A 27,507-nucleotide genomic window follows, 5' to 3' on the forward strand; every position below is an offset into this window, starting at 1 on the left:
TCCTCTGTACTTTATCCAGGATATAAGACTCACTTTTTAAAAATGTGCTTGAGGCCTGAACGCAGTTCTCAAGCTTAGTTCTCACTAAGGTTGTGTATACTGTAGTGAACATGTTTTTATTTGACTTTGGTTCTAAACCCTTTAACTACGACCTCCCGGTAGTGAGCGGTGAATTTAAGAGCGTGATGCATTGTCACACCAAGATCTTTGCGAGACTAGACCACAGGTCCAGGCACTTCCCCTGTGTTGTGCCTATTTACTTTTGTACCCAAAGCGCATGTAGACACACTTCGACACGTTGATAGGCGGCAGCCAGTCTTTAGACCAGTTAATCAAAATATTTAAAACTATGTGGAGTGCGCAAGTATCTCCGTCTTTCTTGTCAGGTTTTTACATCGTTAGCCTACAATAATATTGGGGACTCTACTATACTTGGGAGATCATTTACATACAGTATATAATTTAGAGAACCTAGGAGTTTGTATTTAAAGGTTCCCATGTCAAACTAGACGCTAAAACACTCATTTCATAAGTTGACTTAAATTTAAACTGAACAACTTTCAATGTCCACCTCCTTCGATGTCATCACAACTTTCAATACATCTGTAACAAACGTTTTTGGAAGCGCTCATTATAGTTGCCGAGAATGACCTTCAACAGTCAAGGTCCGAGTGAAAGCGACTTAGGGAAAGATGCTAACGTTTTAATAATGGAGCTAAACAAAGGTTTTTATTACGTCGGAGTATTACATATATTCCTAGGTTTCCAGTCGACAAATCTTGGGATTCAATGCAAAACAATTGCACAGTTTCCTTCCGTTCTTGAAAAATATCCTTTCCCTGTTGTTATAAACTCTATACTATTAAAAATCACTCAGATATTCTGCGATGGGTAGGCGAATTTTTAAATACACTTACTCTCAGAAACAATTACCTTCGTCTCTGCATTTTGCGTGCATGTACCGAGTGTAGAGCTCACTTCAAAAAGCTTACAGTCTGTGAGGATATCATCCGTAAATTGCTACCCTTTACGGAAAGTAATGACCCCACTGTTCGAGCTCTTACTTTACGGTAAGTTGGGATTAACCTTATGTAGGCTGTATAGTCTCTTTGGGATTTTAAATGAGATAACTCGGGACCATCTTGGGGTTCATCATGCCATATTGAAACAGATAGAGTCTCATTATGAAGTTGAGTCAGATGCTGCTGTTTGGGCCTGTCATACAGTTGCACCTATATCCAGGTACCTTCTACTATGTCGTTATAACCTTTATTTTAGTGTCTTTGCTGCAAGTCTTTGTCCTATATTATGTAAAATACTAAATAACTTGTCGGTAGATATGGATACCAAGCTTAAGTTACTGTATCTAGGAAAACATATGCATCATAATTCTGTTGTCGCAGAAGAGGTTAGTTCGGATTCACAGTTAACCGCTACCTCAGATACGTCACTGCTTGACAGCAATGCTTGAAACTTACAATACCACAGATTTCGTTACTGGGATTTTAGATACTCTTACAGTTTTAGAAACCCGTGCTCCTTTGCATGTCCATGTTCAGGTCAGTTTTTCATGGCCTAAAATATAAACTGTCTCAGAATATCAAAACAAATGTTCATTACCATGAATTATTTTTTTTTGTTTTAGAAATCACTATTATCATTGATCTTGTTCAGTGCTTACCAAGTTTAAGATGCGGGACATTACCAAAAGACTTACATCACCTTTAGTCTGTAAAACTTTTGTCGACTTATAATCCCACGTTTTTAGTTTATCGAAATCGCTGTCTCGATTGTCCTTTCCGCACTCATCAGAACGAAATAGTGAAGTTCACCAAAAGAAAATAGCATATTTAGCTATGTTTGTGGTGTTTAGAGAGTAACAGTCCGTCTAACCTCACTCAAGCTGTGTTAACTTGTGAAGTTTCGTTGATATCATCCATTAATTTCCAAATCACCTTTGTTTCTACTAAATTAGGAACAACAAATGTTGAATAAGAACTTTCGTCCAAATTTGAACGAACAGTTTCACAATATTTGGGCGTCGAGTTAATGTGAGACATTAAAGTAGAAGAATGTGTTTGTAAAATCTCAGTGGAAGAATTTAAAGTAATTATCCACATTTTCCTTGAAAAAGCTTGGACCAGATTGCCGGGCGAAACGTTGAATTTACTTCAAATTCTTTCGCTGAGATTTTACAGATACGTTCTTCCTCTCTAATGTCTCACAACAAATGTCAGTTAGTTAAAGTATTCACTTATTATTTCGATACCATTAGTCATCTGTGTTTTATTTACTTAGGGGGATCTAGTTAGAACCTTGAAAAAGATTTGTCAGTAGTCTCTCCCACTCTACTCTATGAATACCAAACAGTATTTATTACGAAAGACTAAGTGAGTTTCAAATGATAAAGGATGGTAAAATGGTCTTAATTTCTGGTTTATTGAATGCTTCAGTAATTCACGCTTGTCGAAATAAAAATGTGTAGTGGTTTATCTTAGTAGACTGTGCATCTGAAACTAATTGTAAACAGTAATTATGAATATTGACGTTGGTCGAGAAGACATAAGTAGTAGTTTATTATCAATTTGTATATAATTTACTGTTATGCGCCCCTGTAATAAGTAAGGCACTAAATGATAGTTTGACTGTAATGTTTAAGACGCTATCGCAGGGTAACTCTGGGTAATCTAATCTATGAATTTTTAGATCCATTAGTTACTTGTTGCGTAACAGATGTTGTATAATAGAAATCTCATGTAGTTTTTGTATCTAGTGGAGCATTAAACATATTTTCTGTAGGTTCTGGAAAATCAATGACTCACTTCATCCATATCAGTCAAAACGAGCTTTGCACTTAACCCACTGATTAAAAATTCTCTTTGATGTGCATCAAGGAAGTTAGTATCATGATTCATTATCATTTTAAAGTTTCAATACTGTTGTGTTCATCTAAACTCAACAAAACTAGTGAATTTTGCCGAGGGACTTTAATTTGAAATATGAGTAAAGTTAACTAAGTAGATTTTAAGAAGTATAAAAATTTCATGTCTGCATGTTGTTTCGTTCTAAAAGCCCTTTAAATTCGATTAGTAAGTCTATATTGCTCAAAAAAAGTAATTTGGAACAACAAAGTAGAAAGAATTATTTAGATGGTTATATTGTATTTATGTAACATTGAAATGTAGCAAAAGGCTTTAAACTTAGTCGTTTTGACTGTAGGGAAGGATTTTATGTTTGTTGTTTTTAATACAAAAAGGTTGCGGTGGTCGGTATTCAATATAATCCTTAACCTTCGTATTACAATTCGTCCTGATAACCGTCAATAGATATCCCCCACCAACGGTGTATTAATCAGAAGGCGAATAAGAAGTGTTGATTAAGTTTATTAATGCACCACTCACAGATAACCGAAATTACAGGTACGTTAAGCAAACATGAAAGAGTAGTGCCGAAAAGCAAGCGAGTAAGTGAACAGGATTGTATATATATATATATATATATATATATATATATATATATATATATATATATATATCAACTAAGCGACTAATGGTAAGGCTAGCAGGATGAATATATGCGTAGTCAGTAAGCAACGCTCCAGTATATATATTCATACAAGTGCAACAGTAATAAGGATGCAATGGTATAGATAAGTTGTTATTGTACGAATGACTCTCCGTTAAATAACTTAACAAAAGGGCTTAACAAAGTCAAATGTGAACAAACTCAATTGCACGTAAACTGCTATAAGGTATTTCTTAGTTAATGATCCAGCCGTATAGGCATGTGTTCAATGAATCTAGTGTTCATTATGACTTAAATTATGTATAGCTCAGTAGTTTGGATCTTGAGATTTAACCACTAAGTAATCCACTTAAATTCCAAACTAGCTAGTATTTACGTCGATATTTTCTTACATCTCAGTAAACAAATCAACAGGCTATTGATAATTTCCTTTTTTCGAAGCATTGTAAAGAATTATTTAACTCACGGCAACATTTTAAAGTCTTACTGTTTTTATTCGAGGACCTATGGAAGTACAATATACTAAGATCATTATCCTGATATACAGTCCTCTAAAGTTATCATTGAAGAGGACTATTTCAATTTTTTAAACCCCCTAAGGCTAGTTTTTCACATCTTTCTTGTCAAATTTATCTAGAATACTAAAATATTAACCCTTGAATTGATCTTCAGATACTTTTTAAATCCATAGATCAACCTTCTTATCAAACGATTATCTATAGAGCAAAGACCTCAACTTCGTCAAAGTGTCCTTTGGAATCTCTTAACTCTAGCTGAAAATGTGTCACATCACTTCGAGAAATCCCATATCCTTGTGAGTTCTGATGTAACTTATTGCAGATTTTTTTTAAAATAATTAACTTATAATTGCTAACATCTGCGGCGACTTTCACTATCGAGCAAAAAAATTCACCGAGTACGATGCTTGATAAAATGTTTAATTCTGCATATTTACACTTTCTTCAGCACAGGAGAAGTTGCTGGCAAAATTCCTAAATATACCTTTTAGAATTTTAAATTTTCTGACAAGTTTACTGATGTTGCTATCCATCTCACGGTAAGGAGTAGTCGTTTTCTCGTGTTATACCTCAGCACATAGATGACACTTATTCGTCTTTTCTTTCTATAGAGACCAATTAAATACGTAGGCTCCATTGTCTTACAAAATTATTTTATTGATCACCAATCCGTTTACTACATTAAATGATAGAATGTTATACTTTTTAATCGAAATCCAAACCCTTATTCCACCACACTACATCAAAATCAATTTTCACTTTTGAATGTAATGTAAATTGCTGTTGTCTTCTTTATAATTAGCAGAGTAGTAGGACATGTTTCAAAATCGATGATAGTGGGGCAGATGCATTCATCCTTTGTGTCCCATAAAATCTATAGCATGTTTTTAATCGGTGGATTTCGTTCGTTCTTCTCAGGTTTTCTTCCTTGATTTTTAATTACTCAAGTACTATTGGTGTTATTTTATTACTATCGTTTATTTTTCTTCTCATTTTGTTTGCTTCATCTAATTGGGCTATGTTCGACAATTTTTTACGACTACATGATTACCTTTGATTTAATTATCACTTATAACGAGTACTAATCTATATGTGGTTTCTGTTTCTCAAAAAAATTATCTCGATTAAGTGTAAATTCTTAAGAATATGCTAATTTTGCTTCACATCCCACTGACCAACTTTATTTCGTTTTATTTTAGTGACATTATGGCTTAAAACACGTTAGGGATTTAATCACTGTAACATAAATTGATGAAACATTTAATCAACTCCTAAAAATGAATAACCACAAAGAATCTGCACTAAATTTTCATTGATTATCCTTGTTTCAGGTTATCATTACTTGATAGATATAATATACAGTTACTTAACACTACCACCCCCTGTTAACTTTATTGACACTTGTTTTGATGGATACTATGAACTGTGTGATTAGATTCAGGATTCCTTGAAATGAAATAACTTGATCAGACTTTAATGTCCCCATGTTAGAAAGCTTATAGGTATGGAAGATTTTATCTGTAAGTTGATGAATACTTTTATGAACTTCAGATTTCTGAATCATTTACGATTGATTAGTTAAAAGACAAATCTTATTATTATTGAGATTGGTGGAAGAACTATTAAAAAACGAGGGAGCAACTGATGCTTCTATCTTTGTAGTTTCTTTCTCAGAAAGGCCTACAGCCCAAGTTGCACGTAGTCGATAAATTTGCTTTAGTTCAGTATTTACGTTTAAATCTAGTAGTTTTCCTTTTGCAAAACTTAGTCGACTTGTATACAATACAATACGTCAATGACCATTATTCCATATAGTGCTAGCTTAAAACTATCTACCTTCTGAATAATTTCTTTACAATTTTGGTGTTATTACTGTCTAATTCTTCTTCCAGGAGTTGAGTTCCCTTTACCATAGCGAAAACTGTAGCAAAATGGATAAAGCGTTAGTTTTACAAGTCTTTTATTGCCTTACTACATCATTTCATTCTGTTGAATTTCTCACATTACCATCTGGAAAAGAATCTAATTCACTCTCACGTAAGATCAGTTTTTCTGCCATGTTTTTGTGTTATGTTGCTTCTTTGATGTATTTTTTTATGTAGATCAAAATGATTTAGGTGAACTCGATCTTTTTTCCAATGTTTCATTTGAATAACAATCACTAGTTTTTCTCAAATCGACTCAAACTATATGTTATTATTGCTATTATAACTAGTTATCCTACTTACTATCAATAAGTAGTGTGATAATGTGGTTAGTTTTTTTGCAATTAATTCATTCTCATTGTAAAATAAAAAATAAAATTGTAACAATCCTCAGCGAGCATAATATATCCTCTCATGTCGACTACAACTACATAAAAGTTGAATTGAGTATGTGGTCAAAAATTTTTACGTTTGTGCGAAGTTATACGTTTCAGAAGGATCGAAATATTCAATGATAAACAATAAATTTAGAGTATGACTTTTCTTCTCAGATTATTCAAGTAAGATTATAAGCAGTAATCGGAAAGATTAGGGTTTGGAGACGTTATTTAAAGAGTATAATACAGTGAAATAAATTTGTGAAGAGAAAAAAAGAGACAATGAGGGTTCAGGAGATTAGAATTTGGGAGAACATAAAGAGTAGATGCACCTGCGCCATTCCAAACGATTTTGAGCCATGTCATTCAGGGTCTTTAACCATCGGCTACTATCGTCTCGCGGTCCGCAACCACGTAGTCTATACCTACCAACATGACTCAGTCCACTTGTCAGTGATTTCATGAACTTGTGCCATGTTTTGGTCTGGCCACCCCTAGTTTTCTTCCAACATACTCCTATACCATTGAACATCGCACGTTGGGGCAGTCGGTGGTTGGGCATACGTAACACGTGTCCCAGCCATCTCAACTGATGAAGTTTCACTACTTCATCAATTGATTTGCCATCCTTACCTAGTACCTGTTTCCTAACAACTGAATTACTTACTCGATGGTCCCAGGATATACGAGCAATATTTCGAAGGCACCTATGATCAAATACTAGTAACCTACAAATATCCTCTACTCTTACCGGCCATGTTTCACTGCCATAAAATAGGACGGAACGAACTGCTGCGCAGTAAACGCATCCTTTGGTTGATAGACGGATCTCTCGCCTACGTCATAAATGACGCAAGTTGGCGAAAGCTAGTCGAGCCTTCTGTATCCGTGCTGAGATTTCGTCACACACCAGACCACAAGGGCTGATGAGAATTCCAAGATAAGTGAGGCGGTCGACACACTCAACTACTTCACTCCCTATCATTAGTTCGGGTGTCGATGCAACCCAATCTTGAAGCAACATTGCAAAACGGAGTAAAAATGGTTTACGTTGTGTATTAATTATTTTGAATGCTTTTGAGACATAAACTTTGTGTCCAGTGTCCATTAAATTTAATCACACTTAAAATAATGATTTCATTTTATCCTGGATATATTGTTTTCACTTTATTTAAATTTATCAAGGGATCAAGATTTTTGAAATCAGCTATAGATGTTCATCATAATATTATATATATTGTGTATATGAAATTATTTTTGATATCAACCACTTAATTTCAGATTATACTCCTGTTGATTGTATCAAAAGTGCGCTAAAAGATTCATCATCAGCTTATCTTCTGGTCCATCCAATTCAATTAGCTTGTAAATTGACGATATTAAAAGGTGAAAGTGATCAATTAAAATACACTGACGACGAAAATTGTGAAATTTATATAGATGATGATAATATTGGATTTGAGTTTAAACCAGGACAATTAATTCAACTCCTTTTCCATCATTTTAATAATCCTATTAACGAAGAAGCAGAAGGAACCATAAGCAAACGAAAAGCACTATGGTATCTGTACGATAGTCAAATTCCAGTCGACGATTTAAAGGTAAATAGGATTTAATTCAGTTCTGTTAGAATTTATGGTATATATACACATACTAGCTTAAGATTTACTGGTTCCACTCAATTGCAGATCCAGGATTTTGTTCTACTATACCAATCGTTGACACTGTACCAATGATTGATAAAGTCAGTTGCCTACTGGTTAAATGTAATCGGCTTTCAAAAAAGGTGGTTGTAAGTTTTTACACTACTCTTTCTGTTTCGATTTAAGCAGTTAGTTATAGGTATTACTGGCCCACTCATCAATCAAGACTACAACAAGATGCTTTATTCATTAAGGCTTTCATAGTATAAACCTTATCTTTAATAATTTGTTTTTTCCATTTCGCACAGTTCTACTGAAATAGAATGCATTACATTAAACAAAATAAAGACAGTTCGGTGAATAAAATATTTCTCTTCAACTTTATCATGTGATAAAAAGTATTTTCAATTATCGAATATAAGTTACGTAGTAAGTGAAAGGTAATAGTAGACAGATAAAATGTAAATAACATTTTAATAAGGGGTATGCAAACTAATTATCCACTTAATGAATATAAAGAATATTAAAAAGAGATAAACATATGTTAAACCAACTTATAAAATCGGAAGAGTGTTGAGACTGTGGTAGCATAAAAGACTATGCCTGATGCTTCTAACCACAGAAACCAAGAGTGAATTGATGGTTTGACAGTACCTCAGATGTTCACGTGTTCCTGATTCAGTTTCTTTTGGAGCCAGTGTATTTGAACTTATTAGTAATTTTGAATGAAAATTCTCATTGAAATAGATGGTTAGAATTCAGCAAATGTTCAACAATAGAACTATGAAATAGTTTTTAATTCACCTTTCAATAACCCTATTGATTAATGTTCAGATATATATCTGGAAAGAGCTCACTATATTCGGCCATTACAACATGCTTCAAATGAATTTACTTTATACTGTAGATCTTGTTATTTTTACTTTGTCCAAATGTATTCTTGACCAGAAAGTTGAAAGGATTCATTTATATTTAATTCATTATAATTTTAACTTATGATATACCTGAGATTTATTTATAGTTAGTATTTTCTATACTTAACCCAAGTCTATAAGGCATGCTGTTACAAGTTAAGATGATGATTATGAAGAAAAATGTCTATATTTACTCTCAAATAAACTAGTTGCAGTGAATAATATTGCATTGTGTATTTAATGAGCATGAGACTATAATTTCTGGACAAACCAATCAGATTTAAGATAACAAGTCTTGGATTTTGTTGTGAAGTACATCCATCCATATGGCTAAATAGCATTATGATTGACGTTAATTTGAGATTATGAAAACCCCAGCTCTAATTCCTTATCCTAACTTCTAATTCGAAATTCCGATTCTGATTCCTCAAAACATTTCATAACCCTCTTTAGACTAATATGTAGGTGAATTTTCTCAAGGTCATTTTGACATCTCTCAAACGTCATCCATGTATTGTAGTCCCATCCTGAATTACTCCGGAATCGCGGAATTTACACAGTTTAACTGTATTACTTATAAGTAACTATTATTTTACTTTACAAATTACCTTGCTGGATTTTTTAAATCTAATAAGCGTACGTTCGGTTTTATTAAACTGATTGTCCTCTTTTCCTTGTACCTCATTTTGATTATTGGTTTCTAGTTCCATTAGTACAAATATAACTGTGTAAATTTAAAATATAATAATTATGTATTTCTAAAAATCAATTACTATACTGTTTCTTAATATTCCTTGGTCTTTGGACTTCGCAAATCCGGACGAAGAATGAGATGGGAACAAGATAATATATTCCGAAGGACTGGAGTGATTGATGGTACAGTAGTGTAGACAATAACACTTGCATAGAATTTACATGAGAAACTCTTAGTATCTTTTCGATTCGTTTACTAACTCTGACTGGTTGAGAATGAACTAATCAGAATGTTTAAATCTAACCTTTCACTATACTCTCAGTCATTAAGATTTAAATCCAGGAGATACATTACTTTTCCGATCGTATTTGTTGTACAATCATCACAGTGTGTTCATTTGTCTGCTGATGTGATTATCACCTCAATTTATTTGCTTTTTCGAATCTTCGATTCGTGATCTCAATATTATGATTTTGGCTGATATAAATGTATGCCAAATCTTATGTTATCAATGTTTCACTAAAATCTCTTGTGATGTATGCGATACGCCAAATATATATTATTTTTGTTAACGAACCTTAACATTTCATTATTTTAGGTAAATGGTTTATTTCAATATAACTAAATATCTAATGAAAGTTGCAACTTATTGGTCTCTATGGTGTATTTACATCTCAGCTGATTGCTTTATTATTGCCACTCACTCACAAGTCGTTTTCTTTAAATTAAATAGTAGACAGTAGGGGAGTCCAGAACATATATTTCATCATTGGGTTCAAGTCCCATCGACGACATTCTGGAAACAGCTCTGATGGATGTAAGTAATGGTGGTGTGTATCTGTTGCCTGGAGAAAGATTTCTCGACCTTGAGTATGCGGATGATATCGTCTTACTGTGCGATAATGCCCAAGGCATGCAATCCGCACTTAATCAGTTGGCAATCAGTGTCCGTAGGTATGGTATGTGCTTTGCACCTTCGAAGTGCAAAGCACTTCTACAAGACTGGCAGAATCCTAATCCTGTACTCACCCTGGATTACTTACTTACTTACTTACTTACTTACTTACTTACTTACTTACTTACTTACTACTACTACTTACTTACTTACTTACTACTTACTTACTTACTTACTTACTTACTTACTTCACTTTACTTACTACTACTACTACTACTTACTACTTCACTACTACACTTACTACTACTACTACTTACTTACTGCACTACTTACTCACTTACTCTTCACTACTACTTACACTTCACTTACCTTACTCACTTACTACTCTACTCACTTACTACTACTCACTTACTACTCCACTACTACTACCTACTTCACTACTCTTACTACTGCTACTACTACTACTCACTACCTACTACTTCTTACTACTTACTTACTTACTTACTTACTTACTTACTTACTTACTTACTTACTTACTTACTTACTTACTTACTTACTTACTTACTTACTTACTTACTTACGACTGTTACTCTTCGTGAAGGAGCATAGGCCGCTCACCAGCATTCTCCATCCAACCCTGTCCTGGGTAATCCTTTCCAGCTCCTTCCAGTTGTTATTCATCCTTTTCATATCTGCTTCTATTATCCGACGTAATGTGTTCTATGGCCTTCCTCTTTTCCGCTTCCCTTCAGGATTCCAAGTTAGGGCTTGCCTCGTGATGCAGTTTGACGATTTGCGTCCTATCCATTTCCATCGTCTTTTCCTAATTTCTTCAGCTGGAAGCTGATTTGTTCTCTCCCACAAAAGGCTGTTGCTGATGGTATCCGGCCAATGGATGTTGAGTATCTTGCGAAGACAGCTTTTTATAAATACTTGTACCTTCTTGATGGTGGTTGTTGTAGTTCTCCAAGTTTCAGCTCCGTACAGTAGAACTGCCTTGACGTTCGTATTGAAGATTCTCACTTTGATATTGGTTGAAAGTTGTTTTGAGTTCCATATGTTCTTCAATTGTAGGAATGCGACCCTTGCTTTGCCAATCCTTGCCTTTACGTCTGCATCTGAGCCTCCTTGTTTATCGATGATGCTTCCCAGGTATGTGAAGGATTCTACATCTTCCAGAGTTTCGCCATCAAGAGTGATTGGATTGCTGTTCTCCGCTTTGAATTTGAGGACCTTGGTTTTCCCTTTGTGTATACTGAGGCCTACTGATGCAGAGACTGCTGCTACATTGGCTGTCTTTGTCTGCATATGTTCGTGTGTATGCGATAGGAGGGCTAGGTCATCTGTGAAGTCCAAATCGTCTAATTGATTTTGAGCTGTCCATTGTATTCCGTGTTTTCCTTCAGATGTCGAGGTCCTCATAATCCAGTCGACCACCAAAAGAACAAGGAAGGGAGAGAGTAAACAGCCTTGTCTGACTCCGTTCCTTACTTGGAATGCATCTGTCAGCTGTCCTCCATGCACAACTTTGCATTGTAGTCCGTCGTATTAGTTCCGGATAATATTGACAATCTTCTCAGGAACTCCGTAATGTTGAAGAAGTTTCCATAACGTCCTCCTATCCACACTGTCAAATGCCTTTTCATAATCAATGAAGTTGATGTATAGTGACGAGTTCCACTCAACTGATTGTTCGACGATGATCCGTAGTGTTGCAATTTGGTCTGTGCACGATCGATCCTTACGGAATCCAGCTTGTTGATCTCGAAGTTGGGCGTCTACTGCATCTTTCATCCGGTTCAGCAACACTCTTGAAGACCTTCCCTGGTATTGACAGTAGTGTTATGCCTCTGTAGTTTTCACATTTGCTCAGATCTCCTTTCTTTGGAATCTTGACGAGGTGCTCTTCTTTCCAGTCCATCGGCACTTGTTCCTCCTCCCAAATCTTTTTGAATAGAAGGTAAAGCATGCTTGTAGTTACTTCGATGTCTGACTTCAGTGCTTCAGCTGGTATGTTGTCGGGTCCCACTGCTTTCCCGTTCTTGACTTTTCTGACGGCCATTCTGACTTTTTCCTTCGTTGGTGGGTTGACGTCTATGGGAAGATCTGTGTGTGCTGCTTCGATGTCCGGTAAATTCATTGGAGCCGGCCTATTCAAGAGTTCCTCGAAGTATTCTACCCATCTGTTCCGCTGTTGTTGAATTTCAGTGATTGGCTTGCCTTCTTTGTCTTTGACCGGTCTCTTTGGTTTACTGTATTTCCCTGATAGTTTCTTCGTTGTATCGTAACGCTGTTTCATATTTCCTTCTCTAGCAGCTTTTTCTGCCGTCGTTGCTAGTTCTTCCACGTACTTCTTCTTGTCGGTTCTAATGCTCCTCTTCACTTGCTTGTTTGCTTCTACGTATTCAGCTTATGCTTGGACTTTCTCTGCTCGTGTTCGGCTGTTGTTAATTGCTGTCTTCTTGTTCTTCCTTTCATTGATCTTGTCCAGTGTTTCTATAGAGATCCACTCCTTATGATGGTGTTTCTTTAGGCCGAGAACCTCTTGACACGTTGAAGTTAATGCTTCTTTGATGCCTTTCCAGTTGCCCTCCATAGTAGTTTCTTCTTCCTTCAGTAGATCTTGTAAAGCTTGGAACCTGTTGTTGAGAGCTATCTTGAATTCATTGAGTCTGTCAGTATCTCGAAGGAAGGCTGTATTGAACCTTTATATTGCTGTTTGTCCACTTGTCCAGTTCTTTTTTAGCTTCAGTTTTAAATTGGCTACAACTAGGTGGTGGTCTGAAGCTATGTTAGCTCCTCTCCTAGCTCTCACATCTTCCGTTGTCCTTCGGAATTTTTTATTGATGCAGATATGATCTATCTGGTTCTCTGTGGTGTGGTCCGGTGAGATCCATGTAGCCTTGTGTATACGCTTGTGTGGAAATATTGTGCCTCTTATGACTAATTTGTTGAATGCGCACAAATTTGCAAATCTTTCTCCATTTTCGTTTCTTTCTCTCAGTCCATGTCGTCCCATAATATCTTCATATCCGGTGTTGTCTATTCCGACATTGGCATTTAGATCTCCCATTAGAATGATGAGGTCTTTTCTTGGGCATTTCTCTATGATTGATTGCAGCCGCTCGTAGAATTGATCTTTAATGTCGTCGTTGCTATCATTGGTGGGTGCATAACATTGGATAATATTCATTGTGATCCCCTCCTTCTTTGTTTTGAATGATGCTTTGATTATTCCGGATCCGTGAGATTCCCATTCTACAAGTGCATTTCGTGCTACTTTGGACAGCATAAGAGCGACTCCCTGAGTGTGTGGAGCACTGTCCTCTTCGTGACCGGAGTATAGCAGCATCTCTCCCGTAGCTAGCCTTTTCTGTCCAGCTTGGGTCCAGTGGGTTTCGCTGATTCCCAGTACTGCCAAGTTGTATCTCCTCATTTCCGTTGCTATTTGGCTGGTCTTCCCGGTTTCCCACATTGTTCGAACGTTCCATGTACCTACGAAAATTTTTGCTCTGGTTGTTAGAAGGGGCATCGGCCTTGTGGCTTCCGAAGGAACTCAGCTTTCACCATGAAGCGTCATAATTCTTCTAAATGAAGACCTTCTAACTCCCAGGGCAGAGTTAAAATGGTTTGAATTATTTTTTCTGGTTAGCATTTTTTTAGCGAGTTAGTTTTCTACAGGATCGGGACGCTAACCCCATGCCCAACCCTCCTCCTTTACCCGGGCTTGGGACCGGTGGTAACTCTAGAAGAGCTACAGGCGGAGTTTAACCCTGGATGGTGAGCAGATAGAAGTAGTCGAGAAGTTCGTGTATCTGGGTAGCTGTATAAGTGCTGATGGGGGTGTGAGTGATGAAATCAATGCACGTATAGTGAAAGCCAGAACGGCTTATGCCAATTTGGGCCATCTTTGGCGCCTTCGTGATGTTAGTCTGGCCGTTAAAGGTCCGATTTACAATGCGTCGGTGAGAGCAGTTTTGCCCTATGCTTGTGAAACCTGGCCTCTCCGAGTTGAGGACGTTAGACGACTTTCTGTGTTCGATCATCGTTGTCTCCGAAGGATTGCTGACATCCAGTGGCAACACCATGTTAGTAATGCAGAGGTTCGGCATCGTATGTTCGGGCAGAGGCGATAATCCAATTGGTGTCACCATCTTGAAACACCGACTTCGGTGGCTTGGACATGCTCTACGAATGTCGTCCCAGATAGTTCCACGTCGTGCATTATTTGCCGACTCTGGGACTGGTTGGAAGAAGCGGAGAGGTGGTCAGTATATGACATGGTGTTGTGGTATGAAAGAAAGCTGCAAAGGACTGGCTTGTGTCGGTCCTTTACGACTCCGTGGTCGGGGTCCGAGAGATGGTGCTACACAGTGGCTAGAGACGTTATCAGATATGGCTCAGAATAGAAGCCAGTGGCGATCCTGCCGTAACCTTCTTTTACTTTCTTCATAAAAAAAAGTGGTTGTATCTTCCCTAACTAAAAGATTTCTTCTGATTTTACCCTTCTGTTCCCCTACTATTGCTATTAGTATTATTACACTACCTTACATCAATCTCTTCGTTATTGTTTATTTTTTTTTACGTTCATCACTTTTTTTCCTCCTTAGATTCTCATTGTTTTGTGTGGCGCATATATATTCGGCGCACTCCTTTACCAATATATATGTGTTCAAATAAATAAATAATAAATCAAGTCCCAATGTGAATATCAATACTGCGATGCAAATACATTTAGCTGACGAGTCGTAGATAAGAAGAAGTGCACATCCTGGATCCCATTGCTAGCCATTATCCAACTTTAATAAATATTTAATTTTATGGTTTCTAATGAAGTTTTGTATATATCTCTGCCTTTTTTGTATATCCATCAAGAATTAGACTATCAAATTTGTATGCGCTTGTTCATTTGTTGCCGTCAACAAAATTACTTTTAAGTAATGGTTTAGTCTAATGTAATGTGTTTTCATTTCTTATCTTTTTCAGCGTATTTATAACCTACTTGTCGAATTCTTCAGTACCTTTCCATCTTATGCATCTCAATTGCATAAGATGAACTTTCTTGAAGGTATAAAACTTGGTAAGTTATTCATCAATTTATATATTTGTAGACATTCTTCTTGTATATACTCAAATATTCATTTGATAAATTCTTTGAGTAGTACTAATTACATTCTCACTAAGCTTTTAAATGATCTTGAAAGGTTGGAACAAAATTTTATCAAATTGTTTACTTTAACTTATAAGAAAGTAAGTTATGTGATAACTACATCCATTAATTCATAACAAACTTAATGATATGACTCTCAAAATTAATTATCAAAGTTTATAAGTTAATAAACACCGACTATGGAAACTCTTGTGTAAATCCCATCAAATTAAATGTACGATTATTGTATATTTTAGTTCCCAACAATGACAGCTGATTTTTACCGTCCATTATAATCACATTTCGTTAGTATCAAATTGTTTAAACTTTTTTTCTTGTTAGGAGGTGGTAAAATTATAAGTTTATATTTTAATGTTCCTCGATAAGTTAGTAATAATTTTACTCCAAGATTCTGATTCATACTGCCATAGAATTCGAATAATCTTACTGAACTATGTTCCCTTCCTCCGTCACCCATTTTCCCATTTTAATTGTAGGTTAATTAATCATGTATATTTACGGTAACTACAGTTACATTTAGTAATTATTATCTAATATTCCTATGACATAAAATCTTCTAAGGAAAATAATCGCCTTTTTATTTAGACACATAAACCTTGGTACAAGAATGAGCCAAAGATATATGCGTCACGCTTCGTTACCCGATTTGTGTGAAGGCTTAATACTACCTGGGAACCCAAACCGAAGCGGGTGGTTTTCTTAGGGGACCACCCCCGAGCCCTTGACCTGGAGGTCCAATCTATAAGGCAGTGGAACAACGTTAGGAGATGCAGTTCCATTGTAGCCGATGACCAACAATAGGTCCATATGCTATTTTTCCCCTCAGGATCTCATGTGTACCATTGGCTTAGGTTCTGAATTTACAACTCCTCTAGGTGGATCTTGTATATGTAAATAATATGTTACTAGTTACAACCTCGTTTTCTAATCATTTCGATTTTAATCAATCAAGAGTATTATTGTCGTCAATTGTCAAACAACCTATAATTCTCTTATTTGGTTACATAAACTTGTCTAGTCGAACCGGTCAATTCAAACCTTCATACCAATAACTGGAAGATATAAATTTTTCGTAATTTATAGTAAATTATACAATCCTGTTCTAAATATAACTTTTATAATTCTATTCTAGATGGAGCAATTTCTACTGGTTTATTATGTCAATTCTTGTGTACAATGCATGCTAAACTGTCACAATTCCTATTTCTTAATCCTTCAATAACAACAGTTGATAGCGACATAAAATCTGTTCAACTTAATTATTCAAATGTTTTGTCAAAACTGACCAATTCTATTCATGAGAATGGTTTATCGTCATCCACTTCTACACAAGATTGTGTAACTTCTGTGCTTGCCACTGTTGGTTTAGTATTTCAATTAACTGGTGGTTCACCGTTAACACAGAGAGAACAAACAATATTAATGCATTCTGTAGCAAAATGTTTAGGTGAAAAGATCAGTAATGGCGGTAGTAATACTAGTACTGGTAGTATTGGGTCATCAGGTTATCGTTTATCACCATGGATTGTTTATCAGTTAGCAAGACAGGGTAATCGATATGGTCAGCATGAATTTGCCGGTAAACTTTACGAAAAATTATCCTCTTTGGTAAATCCATTCGTTATTTACATTATTATTATTATTATTATTATTATTATTATTACGGATATTTTTGAAGCTTCCTTCAGTGATAATATATGTTTAAATGTAACTAAATTTTCTATTGTTATCACATTTTACTTTCATCCTATTCTGAAGTCAAACCAACTACTCGTTTACTATAAACAACCCATGATTGATGTAAAACACTGTTGGATGCAAGATTTTAATTTTATTAATTTCGTATAAAAATAAACGAAAATCAGGTGAATAAATTTTACTTGCATAGGTTTATATATTCCCGTTGTGTTGTTTTTAAATAAGAATACAAACCATTACATGTAAAATAAAATTCATACTCGTCCCACAAGTTAATTTCTATATATTCAGTGTTAAGCAGCGCATTGGGTGCTTAAGGCTAAAGGTATTGTGTTCGAGTATCAGTGTAAACATTACCATTAGGATCCATCTGACGAATCCCAAATGGGACGAAATGCGCGTTTTCAACTTTATTATTAACCATTATCCATTATAAAGTGAATAACGTCTTTGATCTTTGTGCACGCCTATAATAATCTAACAGAGTTGAAAGAGATGAAGTAGCAAGAAAACAGAATGAACTAAAATTTCGACATAAAGGGTTATGAACGTGAATGGGGCAACTATACTTTGTCACAACCATCAATCATTTTATGCTTAGAGAACTCCTAAAAAAAAAGATTGATAATTCTACTTACAACGATCTAAAACCACGTGGTTCACGTCTACCTCATATGTATGGTTTACCAAAAGTTCACAAACATGACGTTCCTCCTAGACCTATCCTATCAATGATCAACTCACCATATCATAAAGTCGCACGCTGGTTAGCAGAAAAACTAGAACCCGTTCGTCGTAGATTTGCAACATATAAGTTAAGAGATTCATTCTAGTTTGCTGATAGACTAAATCGTACGAATATTAACGACAAGTTCATGGTCTCTTTTGATGTAACTTCCTTGTTCACCAATATACCACTTTTTGAAACTATTGATATAACTTGTCAGAATGATGATCTCCTACCTTTACCAGCCCCAGAATTCAAAAAACTACTATAATATGTACAACAGATGTTCAATTCCAATTTAACAACACCATATATCGCCAAGTCGATGGCGTAGCAATCGGTAGTCCACTATATATATGATATATATATCCATATTTTTATGGGGTATCCTGAAAACACGATACCTAAACAGGCAATTAGCGAAACAACGGAATACTCCAGATATGTGGACGACACATTTATTATCTGTAATAATAAACAACATGCAACCGCCTGCTCAAACTCTTCAATAATGCTCATCCTAACATACATTTTACTATGGAGCACGAACAGAACGACATGTTCCACTTTCTTGATGTTGCCATAAAACGCAGGGGAGACGGGACAGTCCAACGATCAATTTATAGAAAAAGTAATTGGAATGGCCTCTACCTGAATTTCAATAGTTTTTGTCCAATTAGTTACAAGAAGGCGTTGGTTAAAACACTATTTTACAGGGCAGAAAAGATATGTACCACCGACAAACTGGAAGAAGAATTAATGAACGTAGAAAAATTTCTAAAAGAAAACTTTTATCCACAAAAGTTTATTGACGAATATAAAAGGCCCAAGGAAAAGAAGACGGTAATAACTATGGTCAATAAAAAGCCAGTATATATAAATCTTAACTTTAAGGGTGATGACGTCGCACAAATTATCAACAAGAGACTGAATACAGCGCTAGCCAGAACTTATACGGCTGCTAAACTTTTAATTCTCTATAAAACAACATGTTCAATAACCCAATCAAAGATCGACAAGCAACCCTTTCAGGTTACGGCCAATTGTATTTATAAATTTACGTGTACCTGCCAAAGCAGCTACATCAGCTGAACTGAAAGGAGAGCATATCTTAGATTCTTTGAACATGTTCCAAAAAGTCTTAGAACAAGAGAAAGAAAGACTCTGAACAGTGCAATCATCAAACATCTCCTTGATACACCTTACAATCCTTTAGGGTGATTGATTAGTAAGCAGCCAAACTCCAGTCTTCTGAAGTTTGCTGAAGCCATTGCCATCAGGCGTCAGAAACCTGACCTATGTATTCAAAAGGAGACGGTGATTAATCTTTCCTTGCTCTGGTGACAAATATTCCTTCACTGCACCATAAAAGAATTTTTTTCTTTTTTCTTTTGCATTTATTACATCATTGACTATTTTGTTTTTCCAACTATCTTTCAAATTAATAATCTTTCAACTGAACTCTACTCACTACATTCCTTCAATGTTATTCATTATGTAATCGATTGTTTCTAACCCACTTTTGAACTGTTGTCACAATTAATGTTGTAGAATATTCTTTCACATTAGGTATATATTTACAATATTCAGTTAGCAATTTAAACCCACTATGTAATGATGATTTTTAAATATCACAGGTTGTAAGCAGCTGATGAGAACCTACGAAATAAAATGAATTCATGCTATTCTGCTAGAATCTTTGTTCTTGCTCTTATAAAATGTGAGTTTCGTGGCTTCATAGTTGTATAAACGTGTAAATAAGTCAATCACTGACTAAATCTTTTCCTATTTTAAATGTTTTTTGTGGAGTTTGCATACATTTTATTCCTCTTGAATTTTTTTTCATATAGGCTATAACAGAAAAATCATACTTTTGGTTAACTGCTCTATCAGAATTCAGTCAAATGGAATTCAAATTAATCAATTTAACTAGAAACTTGGAAACAGATGTACAACAAACAATGTCAACATCCAATATACCGATTGATCAATCAACACAACCTACAGTATTCACAAAAACGTCCTGGATTGCTAAATTAATTCTAGGTTTAAGAACTGCATCAGAAGAAGCTTGTAAATTACAAACTACCATCATGGTATGAATTTTGTTTCTTTTTTACTGTAAATTGCCCACTTTTCAAATAAAAAACCCCTTACACGCGTATCATTTGACCGACTAACTAGTTATTGGGAATTTAACAGTAATTGTTAAGAAATAATAATGATTAATCACAGAGATGGATGTCAGCTAGCGATGAAATCTAGGACGTGCGTTTCGTACTATTTGAGACTCGTCAAGTGGATGTACTATCAACATACTGAACCATTCCAATGCTAAACATTAGCGAGAAAATCCAAACAACTAATACAAGTGAGATAACGATTGTTACTCGCAAATAACTCTGGACAATTATCATTCTAAGTAATTTGCCAGTAAATTCCAAACTTCTATACATATTTATTAATTCTAAATTTAATTTATCGGAAACGTAAATTATTAATGTTTTGGAAGTATTTTCCAAAGGATTCTACAACTTCAAAATTTCTGGTGACAATATAAAGAGCTTTTGACTTCTGACTTGCTTATTCGACCCACTTAAATGGTATTGATATATCTAGTATTGATATTGGTTTCTTCGAGCTGAATTGCATTTTTTTTAATCTTTAAGTTTTTACTGTCATTCTGGACAGCAACAACGAAATAACTCAACTAGGAGTTGTTTAAAATAACAATGAAAATTCCTAGATTACACTACATGATATAAACTAGTGAATTATTGGAAAGTACTTTGCCAACTCATATCTATGCAATGTTTTACGTTGGCTGCTTATTTAATGATAATTGTTATGTTTTTTTGTCGCCTATTTCTTAACAATTTTAGTGTGTTGGAGGCAGTGATGGACGTTGGTTTCAAGCAAAGTATATTCAAATAAGAAGTTTATTGCTAATTAATTTATCAAATCTCTGTTCTACCGCATATCATGCATTAAGAATTAAACGATGGTCTGGTTCAATTTTTATGAATCCATCATGTCGAAATGATTCATCTCAGTTCCAAACTGCTCAATGTGTTTCGACTAATAATAATAATGATGATAGTAATAATATAAATATGAATACATCATCAAATTTAGTCTGGGTAGGCTGTTTATCATTCATTTTTACAGTATTGGGTTGATTTTACTGGCTTTTTAGTTCAGTTGTGTTTCTTTGTGTACACAAATATTATTTTTCAAAAATGGTGTTGTGACTAGTAGATTTTAGACATATCGACGGGGTAAATAGTTGCTACTAGTGACATTAGATGATCTTCACACTATATCCCAAAGTGATTGAATTTCGGATTGCACTGCACTGTGATCATTTATTATCTACAAATAGTCTGGACATGAGAGTAACACCAAACCTCTTTCTATAAAGTTAAAAGAGCTATAACTGACTTATAGAAGCAAGAGGGGGTAGATATTTATGAATTACCTTCAGAAGTACTTATGTACTAGGTTCCAATAAATATCCTTACAAAAACCAGAAACGTCACCTGACAAATTATATTTTAATATAGTTTCTTCTTGTTTTTTTTCACTTGTACAGCTTTCAAGTTGTGTTGAATCGTGGAATAATTTATCACAGGAAATTTCCAATCTTCGTGTACAATGTTTGGATGCTGATCTTCAAACACATAGACATCTAGAAGCGTATCCTTTAAATAATTATCAGTAATTTTCCCTGTAACATATCCATAGATTACATATTTTTTAAACTTTGAACAACAGAACTCACATAGCAAATTTCATCTTATTTGGTACTTGTCCGACTTTCTTAAATCGACTAATGATGTCAACTGTGATAGTAAGCGTTTACAATGAGTTTATTAATACTTATGAGTAATCTCTGTCTCTTACATAATATTTGTTTACTACTAACATTTGTCAAGTAGAGTAATAGTTTAAGTTTTCAAATCATTCAAATTTTAACCATTAGATTGAAGCTTCGAATTCTCCTTTAATTTGTTTTTGGTTTAGACCAAGTGATTAGTGTCACTAACCCTCACACCAAAAACATGTATGTCAAAATACGTAAATCTGGATTTGTTTAGTGGACTACATTGTTTATTTTTTCGTTAATTTCTCACTCCTAAATGAACACTCCTTTGATTAATATAAAATCTTACTTTACCATTATCTCGTTGACTATTTAACCAATTATTCTGACAGATAGAATTGTTCACGGATGATATTCTACTTTGTGATAAATTCCCAATGATGTAATTAAAAGTCATGACTAGTCGAATTCAACTACGTTGATAGTTTGATGAGGGATGGTATGATTGAAAATCGGTTACTGTAATGCAAATCTATTCAGTGTTTGTTTTCCCTTAGATCTCGAGTTTTAAAATTGTCATATTTTTTATTCTACAAATTCATTCTTTCTTCACAAATCATATCATCTATCTTTAATATTTTCTACCACCACTGATACCTCTATTAACCCTACTAACCAAACATTTATTTTGGCAATTGTATCTCTCCGTGCTGATATGGTATGGTGACTTGAATCAGTGAGCACATGTGCCGGGTCCTACATTGCTTATAACTGACTGATTAATGTCAGTGGTGAGATTAGATATTATTAGTTACGCTGCCTAATCATCTTGCTATATATCACAAAAAGTTGACTGAAGTTGAAAATATGAATTTTCACTTAACATAGTTTTCTGTAACATGCTTTCTTGGAGACTTGATGTCCCTTTTTTCTTCGGTAGTTTGGTCCACACTACTAGGAAATTACAAAATAAAACAAAATATCTGTCCAGTACTATATATTTTTTCCAGTGGTTCAGTGGATAAATGTCTAGAATTTGTAGATCTGAACATGGTGGAATGCTCATTTTTTCCTCGTTCATAGTTTCTTTTTAGCTTAGTTCCTTAAAGCACTGTTATGATAGAATAACACAGTTGGTTGAATTTTTTAATGAACTTCTTAGCTTAATTGATGGATCTAGTTATTCATTAAAGTGAGTTTTCATTGTTGTCGTCAGTGTTGTTTTTTTTCAATTACTTATAGAGGCACACAGTTTGTCTAAACAAGTTCATGAAAAAGTTGATTCTCTTTGGATATTAATTTAATGAACTGATAATTTTATTCCAGTTCAGAACGCTATTTATCTCGTGAGTAAGTAAGTTTTCTCATGAAGTGACTTTAGCAGGCGATCTGCTAAAATCCAAAGGATCATCATCGTAGTTTGATACTCTTTAGCAGCAGTTCACATCCACAACCTATATGGGATCGAATGGAAGATTTTTGGATGTTGTATCAAACGTAATGCTTTTTGAATGATTAAAGCCGGGGTCTGATGGTTGCTACTTTACAATTTCTATCATTTTAAGATGTTTATTAGTTAATATTAAGTTTCTAATACTTAAGGCAAAACTTGGAGAATTAGATCAGTGTATAAAAATTATATTCATGTACTGTAGACAGACACAAGTGGCATACATCACAATAGTATTTTCTCATTAGTTCAACTATTTAACTTTTATTCATGACTACAATATTACTCGGTCTATATCTTTTTGCCCTCATGTAGACAGAAATAGTAATTTTCATATAATAACTGTGGTTGACAACCATGTATCTAGACCTACTTCACATTGCATAGTTGTCAGTATGTTTTAGACTTATCAGGTGAATGACTAGCACATTAAAACTAGAGTCTTTGTATTTGTAAAATATTTCTCTATATATTTTACTGATCAGTGAGTAGTAACTAATGTCATTTTTGTCTAGTTCTGATAAAAGATCATTCGAATAACTTAGTAATAACTGCTGAGTGAGATAATGAGTGACTCGGGTTCAAATCTCTTGAGAAGCATCAGCTCGCAAAATTTCAGGCACACCTTGTTGTGATGAGTCCTAACTTTGAGAAAAGCCCAAGTCCAGGACTTCCTTTTGATCACTTTCAACTAATTAACTCATATCGTCTTCCCAACATCCGAAGATTTTTTTCTTCTTTACATAAATACTAAGTACATATTCATAGTTGAATTTACAAATTCTTCTGTTTTATAGCCTCTATAATATCCGGCTCATTTTTTCCCGATTCACTTTAGGTCTTCTTGTATTGAAGAATATTTCTCTTCAAGACATGATTCAAGTTCATTTCATACATACGAATCTGATCCATATGGTAAAATTGTACCTGTACTAAGGGCATTAATAAAAGAGTATTTTCCAAATACTAATAATAATACACCATCTATACGTGAATGGTTACCAATTATTATATTCAAAGTTGTTCAATTAGCTACACATTGGCCAAGATTCTTTTTTCAACGTTTACAAACTACTACGGTACGACTTGTACTATTACCAAAAGCTGGTAGTCATCCAGATGATGTGTTAACTATTAGTAATGATATTTGTCATATGATTCAAGTAATGGGTGTTGTACAACAACGTAGTCGATTAACGAAACAAACATTATTACGTCGTATTACAGCTGTACAAATAATTATCAATGTGAATGAAATTTGTCCAGAAACAATTAAAACAAATCAATTCACTAAATTAAATTGTATATTTTCAACAAAAAAGACCGCACAATTAAAAGGAGATTATTTTCACTGTGAATTTTGTATAAGATTTCCTCAGTCAGAATTAAATAATAATACACCATTCTCATCATCTGTTGAAAATGTCATGATGACAGCAGTAGGTACTCGTCAAAATGATCGAATATTTTGTATACATGCACATCCTATTTTAATTGATGATCTTGGTTCGTATTGGGATTTAAGTGCAAATGCTGGAGCATCTGATGAAAGTGTACTTGTTCGAGTGGAATCACTTCCTCTTGGTGCTCTATCTACGCATACATTGAATCCTTCAGATCAACAACAACATCATCATCAACGTTTGGATAGTCAAGAGATGAATGAAAATCTTCAAACGATTGGATCTCATCAACCTACTTCATCAATATTAACAACAGATACATCATCGCATAGTTTTCATCAAAAACCGAATTTTTCCAAGTCTAAAATTGTATCACGATCATTAGACGGTTGGAAATCTCCACCGAAAAATCGTTCAAAGAAAATAACTAGTCATTTAAAATCTTCACAATGAAAAAGAAGCATTCGAACTAATAGTATGCTTAGACAAAAGTTGTTTTTTAAAAAGAATACTTCAGATTGTGTAAATATATTCTCTTGAAAAATATATTTTGGTACTTCTGAAATAAAAGTACATGATAAGAAAAATCAAGTTGTTTTGATTATAGAATTATCAATGAATGTCAACCAATACTATGACCAAGTTCATTAACAGGTGAATATAAAATAGATAGTAAGCTAAATTACATCGGATCTAGAAGTTGAATTCTGTTTAATATAATTCATTTTAATGTTCATGAACATCATCAGTTTCATGTTGTTTCTTCACATGTCAGCAGGAGTTTATCTACAATCATGAAAAGATTTATTTTTGAAAATTCAAATATGTCTCAACTATGCAAACATATTGTGACTAAATGTTTTGAACTTAAACTGGCTCATGATAGATTTAAACTATTCATACTAACAGGTCATTAGAAGAATGATCACAGTACGTAATCAAATCCTAAGTTGGGTTATGAATAACCTCCGTCCTTATACTGGGTTTAGAGGTATATTTAACAAATCAATGTTTCGAAATCAGTGATTGGATGATATCAGCCTATCATTAACTATAGTTTCTGGAACAATAATTGCGGAGCAGTGGCTTAGTGGTTAAGGTCTACTTTCAGCATCGAACCCCGCTCCACCTAGTATCACTACCCCTCACAACTGGTGTGTTCTATACCAGATGAATGAGTTCGTTTAATGTCATTATTATAAACCAATAAACATTAACTAAGGGTAATGACAGAATCTCACAGAATAAATCTTTCCACTATTCCTGTTTGAAGATTTTTATGATTGCAAATTGGTCAATATCTAAAACAGCAATTCACTAATAAGAATCCTGTTTATCTTCTTTACTTCAGTATATACTATTTTCGTTCACCCCTAAATTCTTACGCATGGAATGATAAGGTTTGGAACCTAGAATGATCCTAACTCTCATTAGTCTGGGATTTATGCTATTCTTCTGGTCCATGTTTCAGTTCAATAACAAAAGACAACAAAGAATATTGAAGCAGTGTGTCTCGTATAAATCAACTGACACAAAAACAAAGATTAATTTCTTAATCGCATATCAAGATGGGTATGAAATTACATTACAGGCATAACCACACTGATAGTCGAAGAGAACGGAAGAAAAAGTTCAATCATTCGTCATAATTAAGTAATAAAAAAAGTACAGCAGTTGTTAATGAGTTCACTTTAGTATTGCAATAAGAAGAATATAGAAATATTATAACCTAATAATGATACAATTAAAATGTCAGATTATATTCCTTGCAGTAGTTACGAAAGGTATTCTTTCATATTCGCTCAATTGTAACCAAGTTAGGGAATGTAGATAGTATGATTTACTAAATGAGGCCAATCATTATTGTTAACTATAAATTAATAATGAGTATTTTCGGATGGAAGTTGGTCTTGATTGTGTTGACTAACAAGAAAGTATGTAGCTATTTTCAAGATTAACACAATAATCTACCATTTTAATGTTAACTGTGTAAATATCTGATTAAGATTTTACTCGAAATATCAGAATATATATATGATGCCTCTGTACCAATGTTTATGGCTTTGAATAAATCCCTATTTCTACTTGTATAAAATTCCATGTTTTAGTTTCAACAAATACAATCTGTTTTTCAAGCGATTCTTTTTTGTACATGCATGAACTATTGATACCATTATACTGGCTATCCAAATCTGTTATAAAATGGCTGTTATAATCACAAAAACTGACTCAGAATCAAAACCACCTAGAAAAAAAAGTCGTTATTTGGAAAAGATTTATACAAAACTTGAAATGCGTGTAGGCGGTCCATACACGGTTATTGTAAGCCTGTTGGATAAAAAGTAGATACCATATATGAGTTATTTTTACACATTTTAGTCCTGCGATAGCACAGATTATCACATGCACACACACAATAAGATTTTATTCTGATTACAATGACTTTCACATATAGGTGATATCATCAGATGAACGATTAGGTACGTGATTCATCTTGTTTTAGGCTTTCTAATAGGTGTATAATCCAGAAATTTTCAAGCCTGATCAAGATCTTTACTGTACTTCTCAAGGCGAATGATTACTTTTCAGGAAAATAAGTTGTGATCCAGTCGTATACGCTCCAATCTTTAGTTGATTCATTTTTTATTGATGATGTATTTTTCATCTTTAACATGATTGAAGTCATGTATTTGTAGCAGAACTTCAAGGTCTACATTACTCAAGAGTATAATATATCCAATTCTG

At 34.3% G+C, this 27,507-nt stretch overlaps 1 protein-coding gene across 3 annotated transcripts; it reads left to right on the plus strand.

The window, feature by feature from the left end:
- Positions 1 to 626: 626 nt before the first annotated feature.
- INTS7_1 (Integrator complex subunit 7) lies at positions 627 to 25,349 on the plus strand (the record flags this gene model as incomplete). 3 transcript variants are annotated; one of them, XM_051214278.1, is made up of 16 exons in its annotated part: positions 627 to 725; positions 762 to 891; positions 924 to 1,070; positions 1,105 to 1,242; positions 1,279 to 1,408; positions 1,443 to 1,559; positions 4,217 to 4,339; positions 5,936 to 6,080; positions 7,627 to 7,946; positions 15,478 to 15,571; positions 16,794 to 17,269; positions 19,937 to 20,182; positions 20,969 to 21,226; positions 21,679 to 21,782; positions 23,033 to 23,101; positions 24,198 to 25,349. In XM_051214278.1, 16 exons carry the CDS (start codon positions 647 to 649, stop codon positions 25,213 to 25,215), a joined length of 3,594 nt encoding a protein of 1,197 aa, XP_051067430.1. In that variant the 3' UTR covers positions 25,216 to 25,349. The 3 variants fall into 3 exon arrangements, with proteins under 3 accessions (XP_051067430.1, XP_051067431.1, XP_035587314.2); XM_051214279.1 differs by having other exon boundaries at positions 644 to 725; positions 1,279 to 1,559; XM_035731305.2 differs by having other exon boundaries at positions 647 to 891.
- Positions 25,350 to 27,507: the final 2,158 nt, after the last annotated feature.

Source organism: Schistosoma haematobium, chromosome 2 (genome assembly GCF_000699445.3).
Source record: "Schistosoma haematobium chromosome 2, whole genome shotgun sequence".
Classification (NCBI taxonomy): domain Eukaryota; kingdom Metazoa; phylum Platyhelminthes; class Trematoda; order Strigeidida; family Schistosomatidae; genus Schistosoma; species Schistosoma haematobium.